This window comes from Achroia grisella, unplaced genomic scaffold (assembly GCF_030625045.1).
Source record: "Achroia grisella isolate CSIRO2021 unplaced genomic scaffold, CSIRO_AGI_Agris_v1 utg241, whole genome shotgun sequence".
Taxonomy (NCBI): domain Eukaryota; kingdom Metazoa; phylum Arthropoda; class Insecta; order Lepidoptera; family Pyralidae; genus Achroia; species Achroia grisella.
In genome coordinates, this window is record NW_026712734.1 from 70,487 (window position 1) to 97,723 (window position 27,237).

Genomic DNA, 27,237 nt, shown 5'->3' on the forward strand with positions numbered 1-27,237 from the left:
TACTAAACGTATTCATTTAATTTGTTCCAAGTTTCATGACAAATCAATTAGTGTTTAATAAAAGACTACACACGCAATAGTAAGAATTATTTTATATAATTATTTAGATTTTTCTAATTGTCATCATTCTCAACAAATTTTGAAATAAGAAAGTTAAGAAATAACATTTCTTGGCCCAAGGATCATGGAATTAAAATAATTAAAAAATATCTCAGAGAATATATATTTTGATATGTTATTTCATTCAATATTGTCAAATATGACATTAAACAATAAAAATGGCAAAACCATAACAAAATATTTCAATTCTGTAATCGTTACATAATATCGTTATATATAAGATAATATTTAACAATGACTAATATATCAAACTATGTACTTCCTTAAAAAACATAAGTTAAGTGATACAGAATGATAAATATACTATCATATGTGGGAATGGGTTTACAGTCAGAAGTATGCTTATGGACTCTGTTGGGGCTGGTGCGAACAATATTCGATGCAACACTATTTAAAGTGAACGCTAACCTGAAACAGGTGACTATTTATTTAACGTCATTAAAGGAAATGAAACATAATATGCAGACTATGATAGACATTATGATAATATTTTCTGAATTATAGTCATCATCATTTACCACTTAACATTACGTTAACATAGAAAATATATATATTTTTGCCTTATCTTTGCCTAAAATATAATACAGCTATTCTTTAATAATAATATCCATGGCCATTTCACATAGCGCCCTCTAGTCCTAAGATAAGCAGAGCTTGTGTTATGGCTACTAGACAATTAAGATATATATATTTTTTGGTAAATACTTAGGTACATCTTATTTATAAATCCCAGACTAATACAAACACGTGAATGAATACAAATGCTTGTACTATGCGAGGCATCGAATATGTGACAATCGAAAATGAAGCGGTCTGCTAAACATTATATTTATACATTTTTTTAAAGGTATGGCAGATGAGAATGCCGGAGGAACTAACACTGCCAGTGCAACGCGCACTGCGCATCATGATCTCCGGGGTGATGCTTGTCCAGTGTTTTACTGTATACATTTATCTAGCCTCATATATAGTTCTACTATATCCTGTATTCCTGGTACTTTTATATTGTTAAAATTGGAATAATATTACATATAAATTAATTTCCTTTCACAAGTTTCGTTTACTTAGATACATACTACAAAATAGTATGTTTTTGTACAATATATTTGTAGTATAATAGTCTTAGTAATAAATTCCTAATAACGGATCATGAGGTTATTGTATAAGTATTTATACTATTGTGGTCGAAGTTTGACTACAAATAATTTTACATTCTGTAAGACTATAGACAAATAATGTTAAACACAAACAATATACTATTGTATATTATCAATTTGACCACATACTCACACAATAAAGAAAAGAGTGTACCTATATGTATGTATGTGGGAAATACGCGGTAGTTTTTTTATTGATTTTATATATTTCTTATGCATAATTAAAAAAAAATATTAGCCTTTTGCACTCCTTCTCTATATAAATTATAAGTGTGCGTAATATCATACTCTTCCGATCGCCCAATTTTCGTAAAAAGAGGTACTTAGTTTTTACTGAACGTATGTATAGGTCGGTTCCTTTCTTTTTTTTAAAAATATCCATTGATTGCTATTATAAGTCCCATCCATATACAAATATAGTAAAAGTTACGTACAAACTTTCTTCATGTATGAAGTGTAAGCTTTTGCCTTCTAATACACAGTTGTCTATCATAGATTATTTATTTATTAAATACTTTATATGTAAAACATTATAAATATATATATATAAATATATATAGTGGTAAATACTTTTATTTACATTGATGATGTATTTGAGTTGGATGCTTTCTATATGGTGTGAATGATTTGAATGGTGTGTGTATAGGATGTTGGTTCCAGAATTACACATTTATTTATTATATGTACGTATAACTTATTTGAACAAGTACTTTTTGTTTGGGATTAGATGGCGCTATTAACATATTCGTGGGTATAGGTAATACTCTCATAAACCTAAATTTGTTAGTTAAATGGATATTTGTAGCAATGGTATAATAAGTAGGTACAATAGCTATTTCTATTATAATATAATTAATATTAAGTTATTTTACACATTTTTTAATGCAGGAGGAACGGCCCGTCTTAGTACTACTTTGGCTTCTAATAGCTGCTGTAAGAAAATTGCTGTGTGAATTGATGAGTCTTGCGCTTGGCCTCGGTACATGTGTATTATTGGGACCAGCTAGACCACTCTGTATAAAATTTGTTGTTACCAAAGTCGCGTCAATAATGCCTGCATTTTACATGTGGATACTAGTGTACAGGTAATACAATTTTATACTAACACATACTCTATTATAACTTAAGTTCTAGGCAGGTAAATCTATTATATTATCTACAGTACGCCCATTACTGAAAAAAATACAATTAAAGATTGTTCGTACATGTTAGGCTTTATCGCTAATCGTTCTGACAATCGCAAAAAAATGTTAGTGTAACATGTACTTTAAAAGCACTGTAGCAAGTTATTATTATGTATTAATTCTGCCTATTTCTGATAGCGTCAAATTACATTAAATTAATGTCTGTGTTAGTTACGTAAATAATACATTAGACTCGTATTAATGTAAGGAATTGATGGATACAATTAATTATTACTGTTCAGTATTAATTAATATTAAGTAATTAAGTTATTAAATAAGAATAATAGTAATTAAGTTATTAATTACTATTATTCTCTAATATAAGAACACAACGTACGTGTTCACGTACGTTGTGTTCTTATATTAGAGAATAATAGTTACGTAAAAAATGAATTCAATCTATTTTCATACGTTTCATCTTACCTAATATCTAAGTAGTCAAAGTATTTTAGATGATATTGACGTGTTCGTCTATTTATTCCTCAGTTACTACCATGCCCTTAAAATGGCATCAGCATTTAAAACATTCCCAGCAGTGTTACAAAGTAGTGACCATGATTACGGTCTTGAATTAGCGATCCGAAGGCGATGCACTAAATCATTATTTGGAGAAGAACATTTGCGCAGAAAATTAGTCACAAATTTGTAAGTGATTTTATAGCAAATCATAATCTGTGGTTAGAGATTCAAAACGGTATGTGGCCTACCTATTTTTAAATTAATGCTATATTTGTTGTAGCTATGATGATAGACATTCTTCTAATAGAGATACAAATTGGACAAAATGTGATTATTTATCTCGGTTAAATGAAGCTACAGATTGTGCTATTGAAAATAACTCTATAGAATATGATACATTACAACCCGATACATCTAATCGTCTAATACCAGATGCAGGTTTTTATGAAGATTTGTTTGGCAGTGAAGTTACAATACCCCGTGATAGTGATCGTATACTTGAACAATTTGGAGTAATGCTATTGCATGTTGCTGCATTTTTAAAGAAAGAAGAAGATCCCAGTAGTATACACCCATTTAATTCTCAGTCCTTTATGATTATACCAAAATTTGATAATATTGATTGTACAAATATACCTGCTGAAGATACGGAAGCAACCTCACTTGGTGGTACCACTAGTAAAAGAACCACTTCTTATTTACAGCAATATCCGCAAATTTTTATGAAAAAGTTGTCTGAGATACCATTAACATTGCAGTCTGAATATACAAAACGAACACATACTCAAAGTAGAAAAGGAGACGACAACAACAACGTAATAAAAAGTCATAAGCATACATTAACTATTGAATCCAATCAGACTACAATAGTAGATATTAAAAAAGTAGTTAGTCGAAAAAAAATTGACGTACCAAATCGTTTGAAGAAATCTAACATGCAAAAGACATTAAGTGAGAATTCGGTAGTTTTTAGTAATAATTCCGGAGACAAGAATTCTTCAAACATGGATTCAAAATGGAAGCTTAAAGATGAAATTTCAAGGCAATCTATGGATAAACAGCTAGTTTCTACTGATAGCTTATATATCGTATTGAATAGCATGAAAGCTGAAATACCTACTAATACAAATTGTTCAGTAGAGGAACTTAAAGTACGATACGACTACGGTACGATAAACGACTTTTCTTCAATACATAATATACATGAATATTCTATAAGCAATACTTCTGAATCTTTGATGTTATCTCAGAACTCTGAAAATTCTACTTCCACTAAAAAAAGTTTAAAAGAGCTAAATGAAGATGCAATCGAACATTAAACTAGGTACTGTTATATTATGTGATATATTTATACTTGAGGCATTATCAAGATAATGTACAAGTACAAAAAATATTCTATATTTTGCATTTTTTTCTTAGTCGGGAATACTTGATTGACATATATTATTTTCTATAGCCTGTATAGGATCTAAGTACATTATCCTGTAATTAAACTCATTGGGATTAATAAGGTTAAATTGATAGAATGGTAGACGATTTGTTACAATCCAAATCTTTTGTGGTATTTCGTGATCTATCCTTAAATCATTAGGAAAAATTAATGTTTTATTATTTCTAGCAACAATACCTAAATTTTCATTTTTGTAAGCTTTACGAGTATCCCAACATCCAATACTGTCGCGTGAAACTAGGTTAAAGAACATGACACCATTGCGGTCAACAGCTGCGGCTGAGACTTGTCCATCAGGGCCACGGCTCTCGCCGATAAGTTTGAATTCACCTACAGCATCACTAAGACGTGACGGATCTCTTAAGATAGCCGTACTAACCATAAACTCGTAAGAACCTGACATCGAGTGATAATAAAGAGGTCGATCACCTGATTGAAATTTGCCTAACGCCATTCCAAACAAACCGTCGGACCATTGAAAGTTAAGTCCATGTAGCGTGTAATTCGATAATAGTGGTTCAGGGTAAAAGCTGTAATGAGTAAATCGCCAAAAAGCTGTATCTTCTTCTCTGAATACAATCAAACCAAAACGCCAGGCATCCGCAATATAAACATGAAGATCTCTACAACGAGCATCTCTTGAGTCTACTATTAAGTTTGTAATTAGAGAATTTTGAAGAACAAATTCATTTGGTATTTGGTAACGTGAAATGACTGTGTCCGTTTCTAAATCTATAGCAAACAGGGTTGGAGGACAAAGTTGACGCGGTGTTTCGAAAGCTTCCACTTGGCCAGAATCTAGAACCCACATGACTCCACAGTGATCCACTGCCATGCGAAAAACAGATGTGAAACCGGTGCAGTTTTCTGCAACAAAAATAATTATAATAGGAGTTAAAGTATTAGAATACAACAGAATATTTTACTGAATAGTTCGTTGTTTTTTTACTGACTATAATTTTTAATTATAATTAATTTACCTCCATTATGCCAGTCCCAGTCAGGGTATGGTTCCAGAGGCGGGGATTCAGATTCAGCGTGGATCGGCAACCAGGACAATGTTGCTGGTACACCTTTCTTCCACCGTGGAGTACTCACAAACACTCGATCTTTCCATCTTTCAACTCCTAATGGTATAACATTAGCCTGGATAAATTCCCTGGAAAACATAGTTTTTAAAATGTAGAAGTATAATTATTATGAAAGTATAACTATTTATGAAAGTTTGATACCATTTGTGCAATATCGTTCATTAAAAAATACTATTATAAGAAAAATAAGAGTTTCTAGTACTTTATGTATAGTATCTAGTTACATGGATAACAAGACATAGAATTGGAGCAAATCTTACTGATTGTTTATTGCATCATCTCGCTCTTCAGGCGTTGGGTATGCAAAATCCACTTGCTTCCATCTGTACAAAGTGCCTATAGCCTTTTTCTGAGCAATGAGTCCATTTATTTGGATCACTGTCAGGATACACAATATAAGCAGGCGCCTCATTGTTTCCATCTAGTGCAAAGAAATCATTGTATTACTGTTGTAGCAAAGATTAATTTCGAAAATATCACTAGATAATTTAATTTACAATTAGTATTTATTAGCGAGTAAAAAGGAGGTACATTAAGGAGCTTAAAGAATAGAAACTAAATAAATTAATATCTTATATAGTGTATATTATATAGTGTACCGTTAGTTACGAAATGATACAAATAATACATACCTACCCTAAGATAGGGTATGTGTTATTTAAATCAATGTAAAAGTAAGTCATAGTATGAAATCTAAGTAGGTAATATGTTTTATGTTAATATGTATGATACAATATATTTAAAACCGAAACTTAATTAGCACATATGTAGAATAAAAATATTCTGAACATTTGAAAGTGATCTAATAAAATTAACGTATTTTTACGTCGTGCAAATTTTTACATACACATCATTAGGCATTGGGATTGATTAATTATATTTGACCGTAGCATTTGAAGGGCGACAAGTTGACATAACCAGTTTGTGATTAAACTTGTCCACAAACCACAAGCGTGTGGCATATGAATATTACTTTAGTGTTGCCGAAACCACTTCTATTAACATTTCGGATGTTGGTGTATATATTTTCTACTTGGATATTATACAGATATGTCTCAGTTTAATGAATCATTAATACAATACCTATTCCATATAATTATTTTATCTGTTTATGTTCAGTAAAGTTGATGAATACATATCTACGTCTAAGCGACTGTGTTCTATAAACGTCAAGTACAAAAGGAATATTTTCAATGTATTTTAAATGCAATAGTGTGTCTGTTTCTCTGTTTGTTATTTTTTTCATGACTAAATCTCTAAGATCTTATTGAAATGAAGATGATACGAATATATATTAGAAATACTTCCAGTGAAAAGTCAATTAATTATGTTTATATTCATCCTCGTGAAATGAAGATAGATAACATGAAAGAGAGACAATATATATTCGTATCATCTTCATTTCAATAAGATCTTAGAGATTTAGTCATGAAAAAAATAACAAACAGAGAAACAGACACACTATTGCATTTAAAATGCATTGAAAATATTTTAAACACTAGACAAAGTCGCTGGTAACTGCTAGATTATAATAAATGAAATAATCATGCCAAACAAAAATACTTATATTTATTTAAAGATATTTGACAAAATAAAATTAATAATTAATAATTTTTGTGTTGAATAGTTCATTTGTTAAGGAAGGCTTTAAGCTATATAACATTACGCTACGACCAATAGAAGCGAAGCATCAGTGAAAAATATTGCAAAAACAGGGAAAATTATTTAGACTTAAGGGCTACCGTTGTGTGCGTTGCGCAAACGAAGTCGCGGACACAGCTAGTAATGTAATAAACGCGAAATTTTGTGAGTATGGATGTTTGTTACTCTTTCATGCAAAAACTACTGAACGGATTTTGTCTTTATTTTTTATTGAAATTTAACGCCGGTGAAACCAGGGGCACAGCGAGTACATACATCAATCGTTAAGTTTATTTCATTATACATAGGTATATACTTTTTTATCTACTGCGATTATGTTATAATAATTATAAAAACTTAATTATGTAGAAATAAATGTTTAATTACCTAATGTTGAATGATATAATGCTATTTTAAGTTTTAAATATTGGTGTGTAGATGTTTTTCGTGAGCGATTTTAACTTGCCGTGTCCCACGGTTACACATTTTGACTATACCTACATATTATTAGTCTATTGAACTTTATATTACATTTATGTACCTACATTGTCGTCGGTATCCGGTTAGTCTTATTTACTTTATGCTAATCAATACAACGAAGCATGGTAACAAGTAACAAGTAATATCCAAATATTGTATATGTATTAAAGGACGATAATGGATTGGTACACTCGCCTGCTCTAACGGTATACGCTGGTACCAGTGAAGGATGACAAGATGAGTATGAGGCTAGGTCAGTTAGCCCATGGAGGTAAAGTCACCACGAACCTATCACAATGGTTTCTAGAGGGAACCACGTAGAGGTTATACATAATACATTGCTAGCAATAATCCACATTACTAACATTCCCTTTCCCCCAAATATTGTATATTACTATATACCTTACCATGCCACTTCGTCTGGTTGAATATTCTATAATTTTAACACAAGACTAGATTCTCGTTCTTTAGTCTAATGTAAATTTTTACCAAATTGACCTAGTTACGTAGTTTAGTCAAGTATCTGTGACAAACAAACAGATAGATCCACTTTTGTAAGTTTTATCTAATACTTTCTAGTAAGCTAGTTATTACTCCAAATGAGGTGTCAAATTATGCAGATAAAATATTACAAAACCATTTCAAAATAATAAATTCAAATTACTACATATTAAGAGAAATAGTATTTAGTTATAACGTTTCTAGGTCGAGGCATTGCAGGCATACCTAATCAAATAGCTAGCCCATAGCTATTCAAATTTTATCTACATAAGTTGTCAACATCTTTAAAGAAGCAAGACTTGTCACCCAATTTTAAAAGACAGATTTATTCACAGGATATTTTTTATCATCATGGTACAGGTGAATATTAAAGTTCATATGTATTATTGTGTAACCAAATGTGTTAAATTCAGAAACTACTAATACCTATCTAAATTCGATCAATAAGTAAGTAATAATCTTGCCCAGATTAACAGGAGGTCCAGATATAATATTATTATCCTATTTCCTACTGCAAAGCAATAAATAGAGTGAAAATCGGTAAAAAAGAACTATGTCGTTGTAGTTGGTAAGTAGGTATAGAAATAAAATTCTATTGAATGTATTAAATTTTATCTATAAGATATAGTAGTAGTAGTAGTTTAATTTTTTTTATATAGAGCCTGACACAATAGTACCTATATAAATATCTGTATCAATAATTTAAAAACTATTTATTAACTGACCTACTATCCTATAATCTTCACTTACAGCGAGCATTGATGCATGACTGGTTGAACACGTTCTTTGTTTGTCTTAAATACTCGTTAACTTATTAAATTTAATTACTACATGTTAACACCTGGATTGAATAATCAGGTAACTTCAAAAAATAAAAGATACTGTTAGGTTTTCTGAGAATTTATATTGCGTCTATGTCTTATGCACTGTTTTGATGATCCATATGCAATCGATAGAGTTTACTTGTGTTAATTCGGTACAAATTTAATTTAATTACTATTGATAGAGATTGTTTTGATGAAGAAGTTTCTAAAAACCTTACCTTAAAAATAAAAATATATCACTTGTAGTTGTTTAGTGATTAACGTGTTATTGTTAATATACCACATCCATTTACCTCGGTCTGTTGTTTACTTAATATAAGTCACGAAATAGAGGTCTAAGTTTCGATAACATTGTCTGGGTTTAAATAGATAGTATGTTTTTATTTTTTTCTAATTAAAATGCTAGAATTTATTACCAAAAAAGAAATAAGAAATAGTTTTTTTTTTAATCTATTTACACGCTAAATGTCGTGCAAGATAGCTTAAATAAAATGTATCACATACCACTGCCTAAATATATTTGGAATTTAAGTTAAAAGATAATAGTAAATATGTATGTATATACATATCTGACTAGCTAAACTACTCGTAGCATTAAAAAGAGGAAAGATTTCATTATTTGTTTAAAAAAGATCAAATCGAAATTTACAGAACCGATTTAAAAAAAAATTGTTGCTTTAAATATTGTTTCACTGTGAAAAAATAATAGGAGTTTAAGATGTGACACTTCTTTAGTAAAAATGTGATCCCTACTATAATTCTTACATTACAAATGAATAAACTAGTACTCATTGGTAGTGTGTATTCCCACATTTCGACTTAAAAATGTAAAGGCACAACGTTTATTCAAAAGAGTAACACGCAAGTTTTTTGCTTGTTTTTCTTATGTTGTGAGAACATTCGGAGTCAGCGGTAAATTAAAAAAAATAACTAATGACTATTCAAAAGTGCATAAAGTTTACTTAAATATAAGATTTTCTATTCTATTCTTAAGAAGCCACATGGAATGAGGATGCAATTATTATAGGGATTCATTAATTGATATACAAGAAAAAGTGTATGTAATTAAAACATAATGCACTTACCTTTTATATTATCATTTAGAAAACTTTTAAAACGACCATGAACTAGTAATTATTTGGCCTGAATTGAGAGATAAATTTAGTGGAACACGGCGACACACGTCTGTTTTGTCTTCAGACCAAAACACATGTGGATGTAACTGCTTGTTATTCTCGTAAACCACGTTGTATATTTATATTATTGCATAAACAAAATAATTCAATTTCTACCAGTCTTATTAGTGCACTTATTTCGACAAATTAAAACTTATAACATTACTTGCCCTGTTATAATAGTAAATATTTATATATGTACCTAACATATTGTGAACGTTCACATATTTAGAATTTGACAATCTGGGGTAAGAAAACGAAACAAGCAACGAACAGATAAAATACATCATATAAGGACAAAAGAAGGAATACTAGAAATAAGACTTTATAACAATATAGCAGTATCCTTCATTTGGAAGAGACAGTACTACATTCAGTATTCACGGTGGCCCCATAGTAGTCCATGGAACCCTAATGAATTATTAAAGTGTGGGGTACAAGTATTCGTGTTAGAGACATCTTATGGACAAAATTTGTCGGGTTAGTTGCATTATATATCTTTTAAACTATCTACTTAAACCTCACTTTTATTGTAACTGAAAGGGCAAACAATAGCACATCTGTGGTAAAGGCCAGCAATAGTCGCCTATATACTTATATTGCTTACACGAAGAGTAGCTTGCACGTCATGTGACGCTTGTAGTACCGTTGTTATTCCAGAATATAAAGTTTTTGTACACTGTCATTTCATTGTATGTGTAACTTCATATGTGTATGTATAGTCTCAAGACTACTGAAACTTATTAGTTCTTTACTCGAATGTTTCGACTCCTTCATAATCATCAGTTATATATAAAAACTATTCAATAACATTACTACTACTAATAAGTATACTTGTATTTAATTTATTTATTAGGAAGTGATGTTTTCTAGAACAGTGGTACAAATTATGTGTTGATGAATCCTGTTTACTCGAGGTCATACTAACTTTTGAACCCATTAATTATGTATGTATAATAAAATATACAAACGCAATGGGGTTGCTCAAGGATGCCGTTATTTACAGTAAATATCCGCAAAATAAGAGGCCGCTAGACTTTTTATATGTATAATATTAAAATTAAGATAATTCTTTATCGAAGGAATCGTTTCTGTTAATAGCAGAAATGTACAATTTATAATATTCAATACACCCAACTACTACTACTTCAATTTCAATAGTTTTTTTCTTGTCATAGATGTGGGATATGTACTTACTTCTGAAGCTGGCACATTTATATAATAGAATAATAATTCTGTTGAATTCTGAAATGAAATTTGTCTGTATTTAATTAATTATTCAGGAGCTAGTTGTAATAATACTATACTGCTAATATACTAACTACTAGATACTTACGATTATTAAAATTAGATCAGCTTTTCACAATGTCTCTGAACAGAGGAGTATTATAAATTAATAATCTCGACTTTCTTTAAATACAATCATTTCTAACATGTACAAGAAGACGATATTACCTATAGGTAGATATTACTTTATACAGGTTATTTTATTGTAACATTAGTAACTATTAGTGGACTGAATATCTGCAAATTTATTATATGAAGCACATATTTCGTTAAAGAGTTACCTTTCTATACATTATTTCAAAACACGTAAAAACAAAAAAGTTTTCTTTATTATGAACGATGACAATCTTTTTGCGCCTACGTTGGTAACATGCAGCGTTGTAGTAGAAATATAACTTGAATTATTTTGATAGGCACTTCAGCAGAAAACTAAGTCTCTTAAATTATTATATACAGATGTTAAACTGATGCCGACGACATCGTTCACAGCCTTCGTTTGCCATAAATGAAACAAATATTTTTTCTACAATAGAGCAGTATACGTTATAAAAATAATTTATTTTAAATATAACATTTTTATGGCAACAAATTTACATATATATATATATGAGATGATGGACCTATATTATATTTCTGGATCGCAAATAGTACCTCTAACTGCCTCTACAGCGTCCGCGAACATGAGACGGTAGTTATAATCATCAGCATTTAACGGAGCTGATTGATACATAGGCAGACGATTGGAGATGACCCAAACATTTTGTCGTTCTTCTTGATCAATTTTTATGTCATTAGGAAATATAAGAGTTTCTGAATTCTTAGCTACCACCCCATTCATTACCTTCGTGTATGGTTTCTTTGTGTCCCAACAACCAATACTATCACGAGTGACTAGACCATAAAACATAACTCCTCTATCATCAATAGCAGAAGCGGACGATTGCCCAGATAGTCCTCTACTTTCACCAGCTAAATTAAACTCCGACGAACTATTTTTCACACGCATTGGGTCTTGTAGTACAGCTGTTGATACATAAAATTCCCTATAGCTCGACATAGAATGAAAGTATAATATACGCTCTGTGTATATGTCAATCGGCGATAATGATAATCCAAAAATTCCATCAGTCCACTGAAAATTAAGTCCGTGTAAAGTGAAATTCGAAGCTAACGGATCTGGAAAAAATAGGGGGTGAGAGAAACGCCAAAATTTCTCATCCCTTTCCCTAAATACAAGAAGTCCAAAGCGCCAAGTATCTGCTATGTATACATGAACATCTGAACAGTCTTCTGTTCTTGTATCAATTACTAGGTTCGCATATAGGGAGTCTTCTAACACATATTTTTTGGGAATAGTGTAACGAGCTATAAGTGTGTCTGTTTGAAGGTCAAATACTAATAAACTAGGCGGGCACACTTGATCTGCTTTATCTACAGAATCTATTTGACCAGAATCTAATACCCATAGTCTTCCACAGGGGTCTACGTGGACTCGAAAGACTGATGTTAATCCAGAGCAATTCCTGCCGTTACCTGAAAATTGACGACCAAATAAATTGCAGCAAAAGTTAGAATTATAAATAATAAAATAGCAATTAACACCATTTTTATCTACATATTAATAAAGTGAGTAAACCGATATTGCTTAAAAATATTATACTATTATACAGTTCGATCATCAAAAAATGGCATAATTTTAGATTAAAAATTGGCAGATAAATTGAAAACTAAATATAATAATAATATGAAAATAAACGTTTGTACAGTAAAGTAATCGAACCTGCGATTATGCCAAGTTTATTCAAAATAGGTACCAAGTAAACTTAAAAAGTGAAATATATAAAGTGAAGTAACTTACTTAATGGATTATTAAATTGCCAATTGGGGTATGGCTTGAGTGGTGGTGAGGTTACACCACCATACCGCGAGACAGTGGCAACAGTCGCCGGAATACCACGTCTCCATCGAGGTACTGTGATGAATACGCGGTGCCCCCACACTTCCAATCCCAGTGGTAACACATTTTCTGGTATGTATTTTCTGAAAATACAATAAATAATACTATTTTACGTGTTATTAAAAAAAACATATACTCATATCTTCATGGCTAAAACTTATGAGTCAATTATTTAGCCAACAAAATTATAGAGTCCCAAAACCAATGGAATTACAATTAAGTCCTGTGATACTGCTTAATATTATAAAATTATTACTAAGCTATACCTTTCAGATTAATTCATTGCTTTAATATCATTATTATATTAATATTATGAAGTTCCAACTCAAGAATACTGTTGTAGAACAACTGTTAGAATCCACTTGACAGTGCGAGAAATAGATTGGATAAGTGAATACTTTCTTACATCGTGTTGAGGATTCTAGTTTATCTAGATTAATTAATAAAAACGTGAATATTGTGACCGTTTGCCGATATTATTTAGTCATATGATTAGCTATGCTAGAGTATGTAACGATGGTAATAAGAGTAATACCCAGTGCTGAGAGCTTGCCATCGGTGACTCATAGAGGGAAACTCAAAGTCGATTTGCTTCCACTTGTAAAGTGTACTAAAAGGTGGTGTATCCAAGTCTGCTGGTATGGTCTGCGAACTCGCCACGCCTAACATTGTCAGCCATAGCGCAAATCCAGCTGCCTGAGATCTATCTAAAAATATAATTATTTTATTTGCACTTGAAAATGTATCTTCAGCATAAATTAATTTTATTACAAATACTTGACCTAGTGATAAGTACGATTATCTATTAAGAATTGTAATCCTCAAGAGTACTACTTTGAGTTTTTCGGAGAGAAGTCGAAATGAATTATAAGTACCTACATTAAGCTGCTAGGTTTAGCATCGCATTGTTAAAATATAATTGTTATCATCTCAACAATTATCAGTTTATTTAAAATAATTAATATTTTATAAGTGGTAATAGTCAACAATTTAAAAATTCAACAATTCAATATAAAAATAACGTTTTATTTTTCCGATATTAAATTCGAATGTTTTTAACCTTCTATTATATCTAAATTTGATATAACAGTCTTATTTTCGTTTACCTTTTTAGAACTTACTTATAATAATCATCGTAGATATCGGCTAAAAAAGACTAAAATTAGTTAACAGACAATAAAAAAATATCACTAAATACAATAGTGGATATGAAGAGGAAACGTTAATAACCAACTTTCAAACAAGACTGAGCAATTGTTTTACGAAGTGGTCTCAATTTAACTTTTTTTTGTCAACAATGACTTGATTTTGTTTTAAACTTACCGAACAATGATATTACAGTAGCATATGTATTTTAATTGATATTAATTAGTCATCAAAAGTATACTTGCAGGTACATTAGTGTCTTTTAAATTATTTTTTAAGCATACGGTCCAGTCTGATAACAGACGTACTTAAAAAGATCAAGTACAAAAGAGTAGTAGAGAGTAGGTATCTGTTTACGAAACACTATTCATATTCTCATTTAAGTAATAATTCTTAATAATTTATTCTAATAAAGTAAATATAAGTAATATAGATATTCAGATAATAGATGTATTGTAGTAATCTGGTATCTAACAACACGACTGTACCCATATTTTATACATTTGAAATTATTTTTAATTACTGTGAACGTGTCTTTCAGGTTGCAGTTTGTGGTCTCGAAGTGGATTGAGGAATAGTTTCTTTCCATTTTTACTACATAAGCAAAAATCTAAGCCACAGGTAAATGACAGTTTTGAAAATACACCAAAGAATTAATAAATGGATATAGATTATTTATTTATAAGAATTGGTATCTATCAACTCTAAAGAGTACAGTACAGTAGACACTGTAAAGTATACAAGTCTACTGCAAAAGATATAAAAATTGAACTGGTAAAGAGGTTAATTGGTATTGGTCTGTCTTTTTATGACTAGTGCAAGCTACCATGGTTCGTCATAAACCGCCAGAGACTATAAACTGGCGGCTGTTAGAAGAGCATAGATGTCAACGCGTCTTGAACACTGTCCAAGTCCAGCTGCGATTCACGCAATGCAAAACAAATTGATTTTGCGCTTTACTTTTTAGTAGTATTTGATATGCTTCCGAAGTCACACAATGTCCATTGAAATGAGTAATGAATTTCGCCAATAAATATATATTTATTTACATCTTCTTTCTTTTTTGAGAAGTTATGTGAGCAATTTCCCTCCTGTATAAAAACATTTCTACGAAACGAAAGTAATAAACAGACTAAACTTGATTTTTTGATTACATTAAATATACTTAAAAATACATGTTTATTTAAATTCGTACTTATAGACACAGCCTACGTTATCTGTCGTATTTATTTTTGAAAAAAAATCGAACATAATTATTTTCATACGTAGCAGAGTATATCGATGGTAAATAAAATAATAATAGAAACCATGACTATACACAAATATGATAATGTATAGAATTGATTGTAAAAATAATAACATTATTACAATTTATATAATAACGATATTATACTACACAGTAGTTTTACTTAAATGTATATAGTTTTTAAAATTGTAGCCACGTTTTCATTAACAGCACTTTTAATAAAACTCATTTTACTTTCACTAAAGCATTATACAGTTATTGCACAAGAACAACATATAAGTATCGACCATACAGTTGCGTGATTTCACATTTATAGGCATAGATACTAGACCTGCAGATCTGTCTACAATGTCTAATTACTATACCATGTACTAGTGACCCGCCTAGTATACACACCCGTATTTGCAGGAGTGTATTTTATGTAACAGAGGTCATCTAACTTAGTGTACGTTGATACATAAAAATCTTGCTGAAGACCTATTCTAAAAATGGTAGTGAAATTCATATCAAAATCAGATGAATAGTTTGAAAAAAAGGATTATGAGAAAGACATAGACGAAAATAGCAAGTTTCTTATATACTATATAGAGATATGTATTTAATATAATAATATATTTAATATAATTATAACTATTAATGGATATGTTTTTGTGTAGTTGAACAGCTTGGTACAGTAACTATTCTCTGGTTACCTATTTTAGGGACATTTGTGAATTCTCTTAGGTTGTCCAATGATAATGAAATGGTGCACTCGCCTGCGCTAGCGGTATAATGCTGAGATACCAGAGGATAATGATAAAATAAGTATGTGTTCACGTCGATCTACTCCAACCTTTAAGTTTAGAACCTATAAAACATTCTACTACTACTTTTAACCACCGAATACAGGTAGTAGGCATATAAAGATACCATTCAACCATAAGAAATTTGTTATAATCTGTATTGTTTACAAGGTATAAATATTTTCTAAAAGCGTAAGCATTTCAAGGTAAGACTGACGCTGTTCATAGAGCCACCAGCTTCATGCTCGACCTCATTACTTTCTAGCAAGAGATATTGGGGCCAATCGTATGACCCTGATGATTATAGGAAAATATAAAGCTGGTATTATGGTTCAAATACTAAAAAAAATTCACGGCTGTTCTTATTTGTTATCGTGTACAGTAATCAGTTAGACCTACTCTAGCTAGTAAAATAGAGATGTTCCGATGTCCGATTCGATAATTGTCGACATTTTGTGGAAAAATACCCATGTTACGTTTTCGATTATATTATGACACATCTGTGTAGTTACATGAACGGTAGTGTTTCCATATTGGATCCCCAACAACCTCGACAAAAATTAAGAATCAAAAAGGACATTGCAAATAACTAATACTTCTGACTTAAAACAAATAAGACCAAGTATTAGTGCAGAAAATTCAATAATACAGCAAAAAAACACAAGAACATTGGTAGGCAAAGGCGAAACATAATTATTTTATAACCCTTATAAACCGATATTGTTGACTTCGATTTTTTTGACTAGATTTAAACAAAATCATCATTGATTATTATTTATACTCAATAATTATAATATGTGTAAAATATAAATTAGCTTATTATTGGAGTTATCTTATCTCGATTTATTTAACTCATATAGTGTAACTGTAATATATTGTTTGGGTACTAATCCTTCAAAACATGTATCGTAAGTGGAAGGTCCTATTTTTGGATTTTTTTAATATTCTACATTAGATTTTTTTGTTTTTTAGAGTGGGATACCAGCATCATACAAAAAACTTTATGAGGTTTGACAAGGCATCTTATTAAGACAAATGTTTATGAAAATTAACTTTACAATTCAGTCATAATGTAATTACTGTAAAATGTAATTTTACTTATACTGCATCTATAGCATTTTAGTAAATTAAAATGGTATAGATGCAGTATGAAATAAATAGATAAGATTATGGATGTCTATATCCACTTATAAGGCATATTCAAATGTGCTTTCAGATGTGGTTTATATTGTTCATTTCAACCTTTCCACTAAAGAAAAGACACGCGGGGTCATTTCCGGAAATGTTCTCATTACGTTATGTTTACTTCTCCCAATATATTAGAAGCCGCTAAAACTTTTATTTATCGTTTAATAAAATTATACGAAATAAACCGACATATAAAAACTTGATTGCAAAATCATCAATTGATTAAATCTGCTTGTGTATTTATAATAGAATTTATGATCTGTGAAATATTAAGTTTTAATTTTCAATAACAATTAGTTGAACTGTAAAAATAAGTACACAATATAAAAAAACTAGCTGTATCTAATACCTAATATTATTTAGTGTTTTCCTACAGAAAGGATATTATCTTTTCTGTAGGAAAACACTAAATCCATAAATACATATTTTATAATCTCTTACCGTATTTTTTATTAGCAGTGCTTTTACGCCCATAGTAATCGGGATAATCCTTAAGACCAATATTTGGGACACTATTATATTCACCCTCACTATTATGTACCGTGACCTGCCATTCCAACTTATTCCTTCCCTTGTTCCAATTATTTACGGCACTATATTGGTTGTTAATATCATTGATCACCATGGAAGGTGGTGACCACTGTATGAACCATTGATGGGATAGCGCCATGTTGTTTACATAATGCAGATATTAAAATTTTATTATCAGTCTCACTTTAACAGAACTCATTATTCACTGTACTACAAAGAGAGTTAATGTAATAGAATTACGAGTAAATAAGCGCGGAGTGCGCATGAGTACAAGCACAGCACTAAAGCTTGTGGTAGCACGCGGCTGAGACCCTTTCAATGTAAGAATGCATTCACTTTAGCAGCTCATCTCTTTATTAAGTAATTAATCATTTTATTCACTGAAGGAGTCTATTGCAATACATTATTGTGTAATGCAACTATAATCCATCCTATACCTAAACGTCCGGCTAGTAGGTACATTATGTAAGTCCATAAAATAGATATTCTCTGCTGAAATATTATATAGTGCGTTTCTAATTTCAACAAAATTTAGACGTCCGTATTTCATTTAAACATGAAATGAAAACGAATTGTGATAATTTAGTTTTGCTAAGGTAATATTTAGTAGACAAATATAATAATAATAATTAATAAAATAAAATATATGTACTTAGCTGGTAAACTCGGTAAAATACTCATGAATAAAGTTAGCTTCACACAACACCAGTTCCAGAAAATCGATTAGTATAAGGCTAGGTTTAATTTGTCAATGCAGCTGTAGGTACTAGTACTAAGAATATAATATTATTTAATTTAGAATATTAGCAATTTTTCAATTAATAAATCGTTTTTAAAAATGATAAATCGAACTATTACAGTGATCGTCATAGTTCGCGAATATTTCTGTGATATTTTTAATGTTGCTATTACAAGATCTGATAGTCTTCAGAAATGTTTCGTTATATATGGTTTTCTGCCGACTTTAATTCTTCACAATGTAGGATTTTTGTGTAAGTACCAATATTATATTCTGGTTATTAATAACTAATATAACTTTTGGATGATAACAGCAAACTGTGATCTAAAGAATTAGAGTCAGAAAAGCAAAAATCTTTTCGAAATTGGATCATCTGTGTGTGCGAGCTGACTCTTAAGAGATTTCATGACTTGTAATATTTTCAATCGACTTCAGCTACATGGAAAGTCTAAACTTAGCAGTTAGTATTCTTATACCTATATTGTATAATGCACTGCATGTGCACAGATTCTTTTTGATATCAGGTTTTATTTTCGTTGTGATTCCTTATTAATCCTTTACAATATTGAAGAATTATATTTTAAAAAGCAGAGAATACTCTCTTCTATTACTATGTAATCTCTCATAAGTCGAAGTGTTTTTAAGTGAACTTTTATAGGTACCTATGTGTAAGCTAATATAACACTTACATTACAATTTAAAGATATCTGTTGTAATACCATCAAAGCTATCGAGATTAAAGTTTCAAAATTCAAACGTGTTCTTTCTCTTTATAAGTAACTTGAGATAGCTTTAGTAGAAAACCTTGAATATACCTATCAATTTCATTAATTAATCCATTATAGAATATAGATCAAATTGCTAGTACATAGTATTACTTTTTATTATTTTTGTTCTTATAGTATTGAAGTTCTGATTGTCGATTACATAAAACATAGAAATATAGGCATTTTCTCACATTTATTTCTAATTTTATGTTTAAATATTAGCCAATAATTGGCAACCACGTCAATACAATTTCGTACCACAATCTCGTTACCTGTTAATAGGTCAGTTTTGATAAAAATGTATACAACGTACGTCGTCTTATTGGCGTTTGCTTTTAGCCAAGTATCAGCTATATATCCTTACTTTGATACCCAAGACTTTATATATAACGTCCCGAAAGTTTACAGAATATCTATAACCTTGGATAAATTGCTGGATTATTATGAACGAAAGCCTTCTAAGGATCCTGAATGGTACATAGCTTTGGGTCTAGCAAGAGGTCAGTTTTCATATTATTTTTATACTAATTACAAACACATGTGTATATATATATATAATATACCTACCATTTTTATTAATGCAAGTAAGGGCTTGAACGTTATTAATGGTCTGTGCAGACGAAGACGATGTTATCCGCGGTTCATTCTGAGGCGGACGTAATAATCCGATCTAACCGAGTATTTGTACGAAAACGTTTCCTTATTTTTATTTGTTAATGAAACATATAAGTCGGATAACAATTACTCTTCTTAGACATGAGAAAGAGGAATAATAATTGATGGTTAAAATAATTCATAATTTTTGATATACATAAAAAATTATGCGCTGCTGGTTGTTGAGAAGCTGATATTGCGGGATATAAACAGAAATTATATATCGCATAGTATACAGTGCAATTTAAGAATCTTACTATGATTAACAACAAATATAAAATGTATCTGATAGATTCGTGCATTTATATAATATATACTTTAAGTATGATCAAGTCAAGAGTTATAACTTAATATTTTATGTTACGTTACACTGACAAGTAACTACGTTTCAACACTCCTATTATGTGCATACCATGCCTATCTACTTTCTATTTTTTTTTATAACACAGAACATAACTTATTTTTATTTCGCATATATGCACATAAATCTATAGGTATATGACCTACCTCAAAATATGAACTCTAATCTGACAAAGTCAGTGTTGTCTAAATCAAATCAAGTATACCTAATACGTAATATTGTATTAATAGATCGCATATAAATTACTCAACAAAATTCATCTGTCTACCTTGTACAGCCTTATGAGACTACAATATAGAATAGCCACAGTACAGTGACTTACCTGGATCATTTATATAGCACATTGTACACATTAACAAATTAACATTATTAGTTGACCCATAATTTATAGGCCTAGTGCCATGCTTAGTTTTGAACTCAGGGTGCGAGTGCGAAAATAATATGGAATAGAAAGTATTAAAGTACATCTCCTTGATCTTTTGCTCGTCAGTTGATCACTGTCACAGCCCCTTGAAACACATTTTTGCAATATATTATTATTAATAACATATGAACTATCAAAATAATTCTACACTATAAGAAGTATAATGGAAAGAAATTCCTGTAATTCTTTGTTAAAATTTCTGTTACAAAATCGTGTGACTGTAGATACACAAAAGGCACAAAGAACCCCGGCTACATAGATTTATTCTTTTTTCAGAATTGGATACATTGTAATCTGGCACTGATACAATTAGCCTATATACTAACCATCCTAAACCCATCTAAGACAAGGGATAGTATATTTATAGTGTACTAGCTACTCGCCCCGGCTTTGCCCGGATGTACATGTATTAAACATATAAACCTTCTTTTTGAATCACTCTATCTATTAAAAAAATCGCTTCAAAATCCGTTGCGTAGTTTTAAAGATATAAGGATACATAGGGACGGACAGACAGCGACAGCTACTTTGTTTTATTACTATGTAATGATAATAACAATTTACTTTTAAGAAACCAAGAATAACACAGTTATATCTCATCCTATGTCTTAGATTTTTTCTAGGCAGGTATCAGCCGGTTGATTAATATATTGTATTTACATTATATTTATTTGCTTCTTTTACCGTTTTAATTTACTGTTCGGCTATAATACTCCGTAAAATTAAAATATAAATTAAGTTTTGTATAAAAATCATACCCTCTTATAAAACTCAAGATCTAGCTATTACAGACAAACACACACTATAATACAAATTGAATAACTATTATAGTAACAGTTAATCTATACTGTTGCTTATATAGCTTTATTACGTAGATACGCTAATTCTAACCGGCGTAGTTCGGTAAAATTTCTGGTTATGAATTATATGTAGTAAGTAGTGTGTTTAATTGCGCACATTTTATACTTTATAAAATTACAGGTCAGCTAGAATACACCATAAACGAGTTAGATAAATCAGTGCCAGAAAAACTGCGTGAGAATTTGAAAAACATAACTAGAAGAATGGATCGTATTCGAAACAATACTGATTATACTAAACTTGTTTATCGCAGTAAGGATTATGAATATGGTTTGTATAGTTATTATATTTTATCGTTTAACTTCTAGTGTTATTTGGTTAGATCATACTCTTTATGGCTTGGTTTTTACTTAGTAGTAGTTATAAGTTAGTTAAATATTTGTGCTTTGTCCACACGGTATTGGTTAACATTAAGAGACTTACTTAGGTGAAAAATGAAGTGGAGGGTATACATGTAGTACGAGTGGTCATAGTTACGTCTAAGGTGCCGAACTGTAGATGTTATAATTTTTATGCTAGAATTACTAAATAAAAACTACACAAATCTCCGTGTATGAATAAAACATTATTTTATCAACTGCATTCAGAAGTAAAGGAAATGCCTATTACGCAATTTAGATGATAAAAAGAATCCACATCACATTAATATATATATATAAATGAAATTCCACTCTATTTTAAGTATGTTATGAAATATGTATGGTTTAAATTACTACGTTATATTCTGACTATGTTAATACGATTTAAATGTATAAATCTATAATATAGATGCTGATGTACATTAGTACTCGTATTTCTCTAGGTATAAAATGCCGACTTTCTCATAAACAGTAAGCTGTAATAGCCCGTATCTAAATCGGTTGTTACAATAAACCATTGATCATTCTAATCGTTGTGTTACTTTCATTGAACAGTGAAGTCTACTTTTTATCACAATGACGCAATTATAGTAACACTATACACAAAAAATACTAATGTTCATATAATTCGCATATTTTGAATTACCTAATACTTTATTTGATAGTACTATATTTAGGCCGAACATGTCATATATCAAGGTATTTAACAGTGATTTTTAGGTGTTATGTTTCGGTATAAAGATAAAGTTGGCTATGTAATGCATATGTGTGCAAACGTCTGTTTGTTATTTTTATACGAATAAATGTTTTATTTGCTTGTATTAGAATGACGGACACAGGCTACCTTTTAATAACAAAATAGATACGACCTGCAGTGACACAAGTTTGTTGTTCTGTGATTATATGAGAGGATAACCATGATCCACCAGGTTATCAATGCTAGTAAACTTCTAAATCACCACGGCCAATTTCTCATAACGTACCCCGCCGAGCCGATTTTACTTCCACCAGTACTGCTCCAATATTGCCATTGATTATATTAATAGAGTTAAACGGTTTTATAGTTGTGAAATCTATTTTCGAGAACATGGAGGTGCTGTCATCTCTATTGGAACCCATTACTATTGGTACGATGGGCACACAAAAGCCATATAGGTTCACATTCGAACAATATGTGCAAGAAGCGAGGACAAAGATGCCGAGTAGAAAGGCCGCTGGTATGTTAATGTATAACTTTGTTAATAATTCGTTTTATTGTAATTGCGTTAACAACAATGTGCCAGAATGTGTTTACCTGAAAAAAGATTCAAAAAGTATACCTACAAGACTTTTCTTTTTAAAAAATAATAACAATGATAGAATAAAAAATATTAAACTATTCATAAGTACTTATATTCAGTTGGTTTTTGTTGAGAGTTTATTCGAATAAATATTATTTCTATTATATTATATTCTATTCTTTGAACAATTTTATATTACATACGTAAATACTTTCCGTAGATGATCTACTTATATAAGTATTTCTCAGATTTTTTTACCAACAAACTAATTGCTTTGTAAGCTATGATTCGATTTGAAGTGTGGCAATTTTGAGTATATTTTACGACATATTCCCTTAGTCTTCATGAAATCTAAATATTGATCTATCTATGACTCTGTTAATTTCAAGTCGCTTTGCTACTTTCCACTACATCCGTTAGCTTCTTTACTATTCCAAGTAATAAAAAAAGCAATAAAATTCTAGCTGCATTAAAGGAAGTACAATGCACACACCTACTTTGAATAGTTATAAGTTTGCGTCTACAAAATACTGTTACTAAACGTTTTTGGCACTTCAATTTGCCCTCGAGGTAGTAATAATATGTGAGGCGAATTGGCAAATTTTGAAGTGAAAGTTTTTGACCTTGTTACGTGTCTTAATATTATAATTACAGATGCGTGTACAATGCAACTATTGATATCAGCTATGGAGACACAGACCACGCAATCGGATGGAGTCTGCGAATTGACACCCGAATGTCAGACGCAAATTATGCAGGGGTCGGGTCTCGCATTCCAGCAAACGAGTCGTGTACGTGCAGCTATACTATCTCGCCTATTCGATTGCATGGAAGGTGTCGATTTATCAGCATATATCTACAAATCATGCATACAAATTTATAAGGAGTCGAAATCACTCGAGGCGTGGGATCACCCTGCTGGGACTAGGACCTTGTTTATGCAGCAAAGTAATATATTTAACAATATTATTTATTTGCCATTTCATAGGACACTTCATATTATAGTATACTATTAATGTATTACATTTTATAGTATTCTACTGTACATGGCAAGGTTATGGAGAATTCATAAAACCTAGGTGGATGAATAAGATGTTATCGTGGCAAGAACCTAAAGGATGTTATGCAGATGACCGTCAGCCTTTTATGAAATTGACGGGATTTATTGAACCTGCTACATCTCCTCCTCCGAAAGATCGAGAGGTATATATAATTTAGCAGATCATCTTGATTTCATTTATTGTATTATCATTTTTTTACATATAAATATGTATTTTATTTTCAGGAAGAATATAGAGTAAAGAAAGCAGCGACGTCCGAAGGCGGTAATTGTAATTCGTTAACGTCTGCCATGGCTCTCGGATCGCTGGTTATATACGTAAGAGCTTTGCTCGAGACTGACCAAGCGTTCCAGTATGATGTGTTTACATAACTTATTCATAAATAATATTAAATAAAATTAATATAAAATGTATTATGAAGTAATCAGATTTTTTTATCCATTGAGAATATGATTCATTCATCATTTGAATTTTTGAATGCGACACAAATAAGCTAATAGAACTATGAGTATTTGTAAAATTTATCAAAAATTTTTGGACCTAGTTTAGACTATATACAATTTATAATATGGCCTTACCTATCTCTATCTATGACGTAATGAAAGACAGTAATATTTTGAAATGTTTTTTAAAGCTAAAGTTTAAGTTAACATATGTTCATTAGTTATGGCTAAAGTACTTCAAATCTTCGCTGCACAAGGAAAAAAACTGCCTATCCCAGTATTTGGTTAGTAAATACTTCTATAATTGTCATGACAAAATACAAGAGATACATCATATCTGTCCTAGAATAGGCAAAAAGTGCATGCAACTCTACATACTTTAATACAACATATTATGAGGATCTCTTTCAATTCCTTAACATATGATAATATTTATTGTCAGGATCCTGTTCACGATACTCTCGTAGACTCTATTAGTGAATAGATTTTTGATTTGCTTATTGTTTTTGTTTTCTATAATCAATTTCATTCTGATAAAAGTTAAAAGAGAATTCCTACCTAGTCAGTTATTTTTCTGAAATAGATTTTGTCTAAAATATTCTACGTAGGTACTTTTGTCTCACCTATTTTTGCTGTCAAGTAGCCAAGTAGTTGTAAGTGTGGCTGTCAATTTATAATGTATACTTAGACATTTCAGTTCTTCGGAGTGGTAATGTGATGTCGAATTGTCAGTGGTACTGTTCATCTATTATATAGGCGACGATACCAGTTAGACCGTATGTTGTATGTTTACCATTCCAGTAACAAGACAATATTATGATTAAGTATAATATATTAAAATTGAAATGTCTTATTATAATAACAATAAATTACTTGGTCCAATATTCTTGTTTTGTAAGACCTAGGATGAGATGCGTATGTAGTGATTTAATAGTTTTTTAAATATTTAGAGTAACATAAATATTTATTGAAAGAAGTATGTTTTTTATCTAAATGCAAGCAGTTGAAGGTAGATGCGTGTCGGCACTGTACAATGCATCTATCAAATGAAGCAATTGGAAGTAGAGAAGCATCTTCGAACTTTGCAAAAAGAACTACTCAAACCCAAAGTTATTGATTTTGTCGAAACTAGTATGATGTCTGCTGCTACTAAAGCGAAATTGTTACAGGAAATTAGGAAAGAAGTTGGTAAGTATTTATTAAAATGTTAGTGTACTATAAATACAAATGTAACTTAATCTGGAAGAAAAAGACGTTAGTGCCTATCTTATCTGATCTGTGTGTTTAGTCTGTCTATAAAAACATAACCATTGCCTTCCCTTCATCCTATTTTTTTGGGGACAATGTGTGTGGGCAATATGTGGTCTGCTTTCGCTGTTTTCTTTAGAGCACCCTATCTGCGCTTACTCCCTTATACATATCATCTTTCACGCATTCCCACAATCTTTTCTTCAGTCGTCTTCTCACTGTCTTAAGCCCATGATGGAACAATTAGAGTAAGTTATTTCAAATATTAATAAAATTGACCTTACAGATTTCTTTTCGTTACAGGCGTAAACATGTTTACGCCTGTAATGGGATTACATAAGAATGCACCAATGCATGCACGTATATACTCGCACATATAGGCATTTATGGGTACCATGCTTCCTTGTTTTGAAAAAAGATCTTGAACTTATTTATTTTATATATATTTTTCAGGTATGCCAGCTACTGCTATAAACTTCTTAACAATTGTTGCTGAAAATGGTCGGTTAAAGAAATTGAGGCGAATGATAACTATGTTTCTTGCTGTAATGACAGCTCATAGAAACGAAGCATTATGTGAAGTGATTACCGCGAGCCGACTCAATGATTCTAACCGTAAATCTCTTATGGACGCCCTTAGAAAATTCGTCAAAGTGGGAAAGAATATACAACTTACAGAAACAGATCCATCAATTATCGGTGCAATGATTGTGGGTGTTGAAGATAAACACATTGATTTGAGTATCGCAAAAATGCAAAAGTATACTGATTTACTGAAACAATCTATTTAAATTCTCTTATTTATGGATTAAATAATTACA

The 27,237-nt window shown here is 30.6% G+C and overlaps 5 protein-coding genes across 5 annotated transcripts; 3 read left to right on the forward strand and 2 right to left on the reverse strand.

The window, feature by feature from the left end:
- Window positions 1–288: 288 nt before the first annotated feature.
- LOC131842705 (uncharacterized) lies at window positions 289–4,340 on the forward strand. The gene is made up of 5 exons (XM_059191284.1): window positions 289–537; window positions 968–1,114; window positions 2,166–2,362; window positions 2,948–3,106; window positions 3,201–4,340. The coding sequence occupies exons 1-5, from the start codon at window positions 412–414 to the stop codon at window positions 4,237–4,239; spliced, it is 1,668 nt and encodes a 555-aa protein (XP_059047267.1). The 5' UTR covers window positions 289–411; the 3' UTR covers window positions 4,240–4,340.
- On the reverse strand, window positions 4,255–5,873 carry LOC131842521 (protein yellow-like). The gene is made up of 3 exons (XM_059191080.1): window positions 5,722–5,873; window positions 5,351–5,529; window positions 4,255–5,237 (listed from the first exon to the last, which is right to left on the reverse strand). The coding sequence occupies exons 1-3, from the start codon at window positions 5,871–5,873 to the stop codon at window positions 4,336–4,338; spliced, it is 1,233 nt and encodes a 410-aa protein (XP_059047063.1). The 3' UTR covers window positions 4,255–4,335.
- A 6,121-nt stretch (window positions 5,874–11,994) lies between these two features.
- LOC131842507 (protein yellow-like) lies at window positions 11,995–18,451 on the reverse strand. The gene is made up of 4 exons (XM_059191057.1): window positions 18,130–18,451; window positions 13,862–14,033; window positions 13,228–13,409; window positions 11,995–12,902 (listed from the first exon to the last, which is right to left on the reverse strand). The coding sequence occupies exons 1-4, from the start codon at window positions 18,356–18,358 to the stop codon at window positions 11,995–11,997; spliced, it is 1,491 nt and encodes a 496-aa protein (XP_059047040.1). The 5' UTR covers window positions 18,359–18,451.
- Window positions 18,452–20,023: 1,572 nt separating this feature from the next.
- On the forward strand, window positions 20,024–25,096 carry LOC131842673 (UPF0764 protein C16orf89 homolog). Its single transcript, XM_059191244.1, has 6 exons — window positions 20,024–20,225; window positions 22,146–22,295; window positions 23,449–23,601; window positions 24,319–24,612; window positions 24,698–24,867; window positions 24,950–25,096. The coding sequence occupies exons 1-6, from the start codon at window positions 20,024–20,026 to the stop codon at window positions 25,094–25,096; spliced, it is 1,116 nt and encodes a 371-aa protein (XP_059047227.1).
- A 320-nt stretch (window positions 25,097–25,416) lies between these two features.
- LOC131842619 (ATP synthase subunit O, mitochondrial-like) lies at window positions 25,417–27,207 on the forward strand. Its single transcript, XM_059191197.1, has 3 exons — window positions 25,417–25,452; window positions 26,172–26,356; window positions 26,870–27,207. Exons 2-3 carry the CDS (start codon window positions 26,182–26,184, stop codon window positions 27,205–27,207), a joined length of 513 nt encoding a protein of 170 aa, XP_059047180.1. The 5' UTR covers window positions 25,417–25,452; window positions 26,172–26,181.
- The last annotated feature ends 30 nt before the right edge of the window (window positions 27,208–27,237 follow it).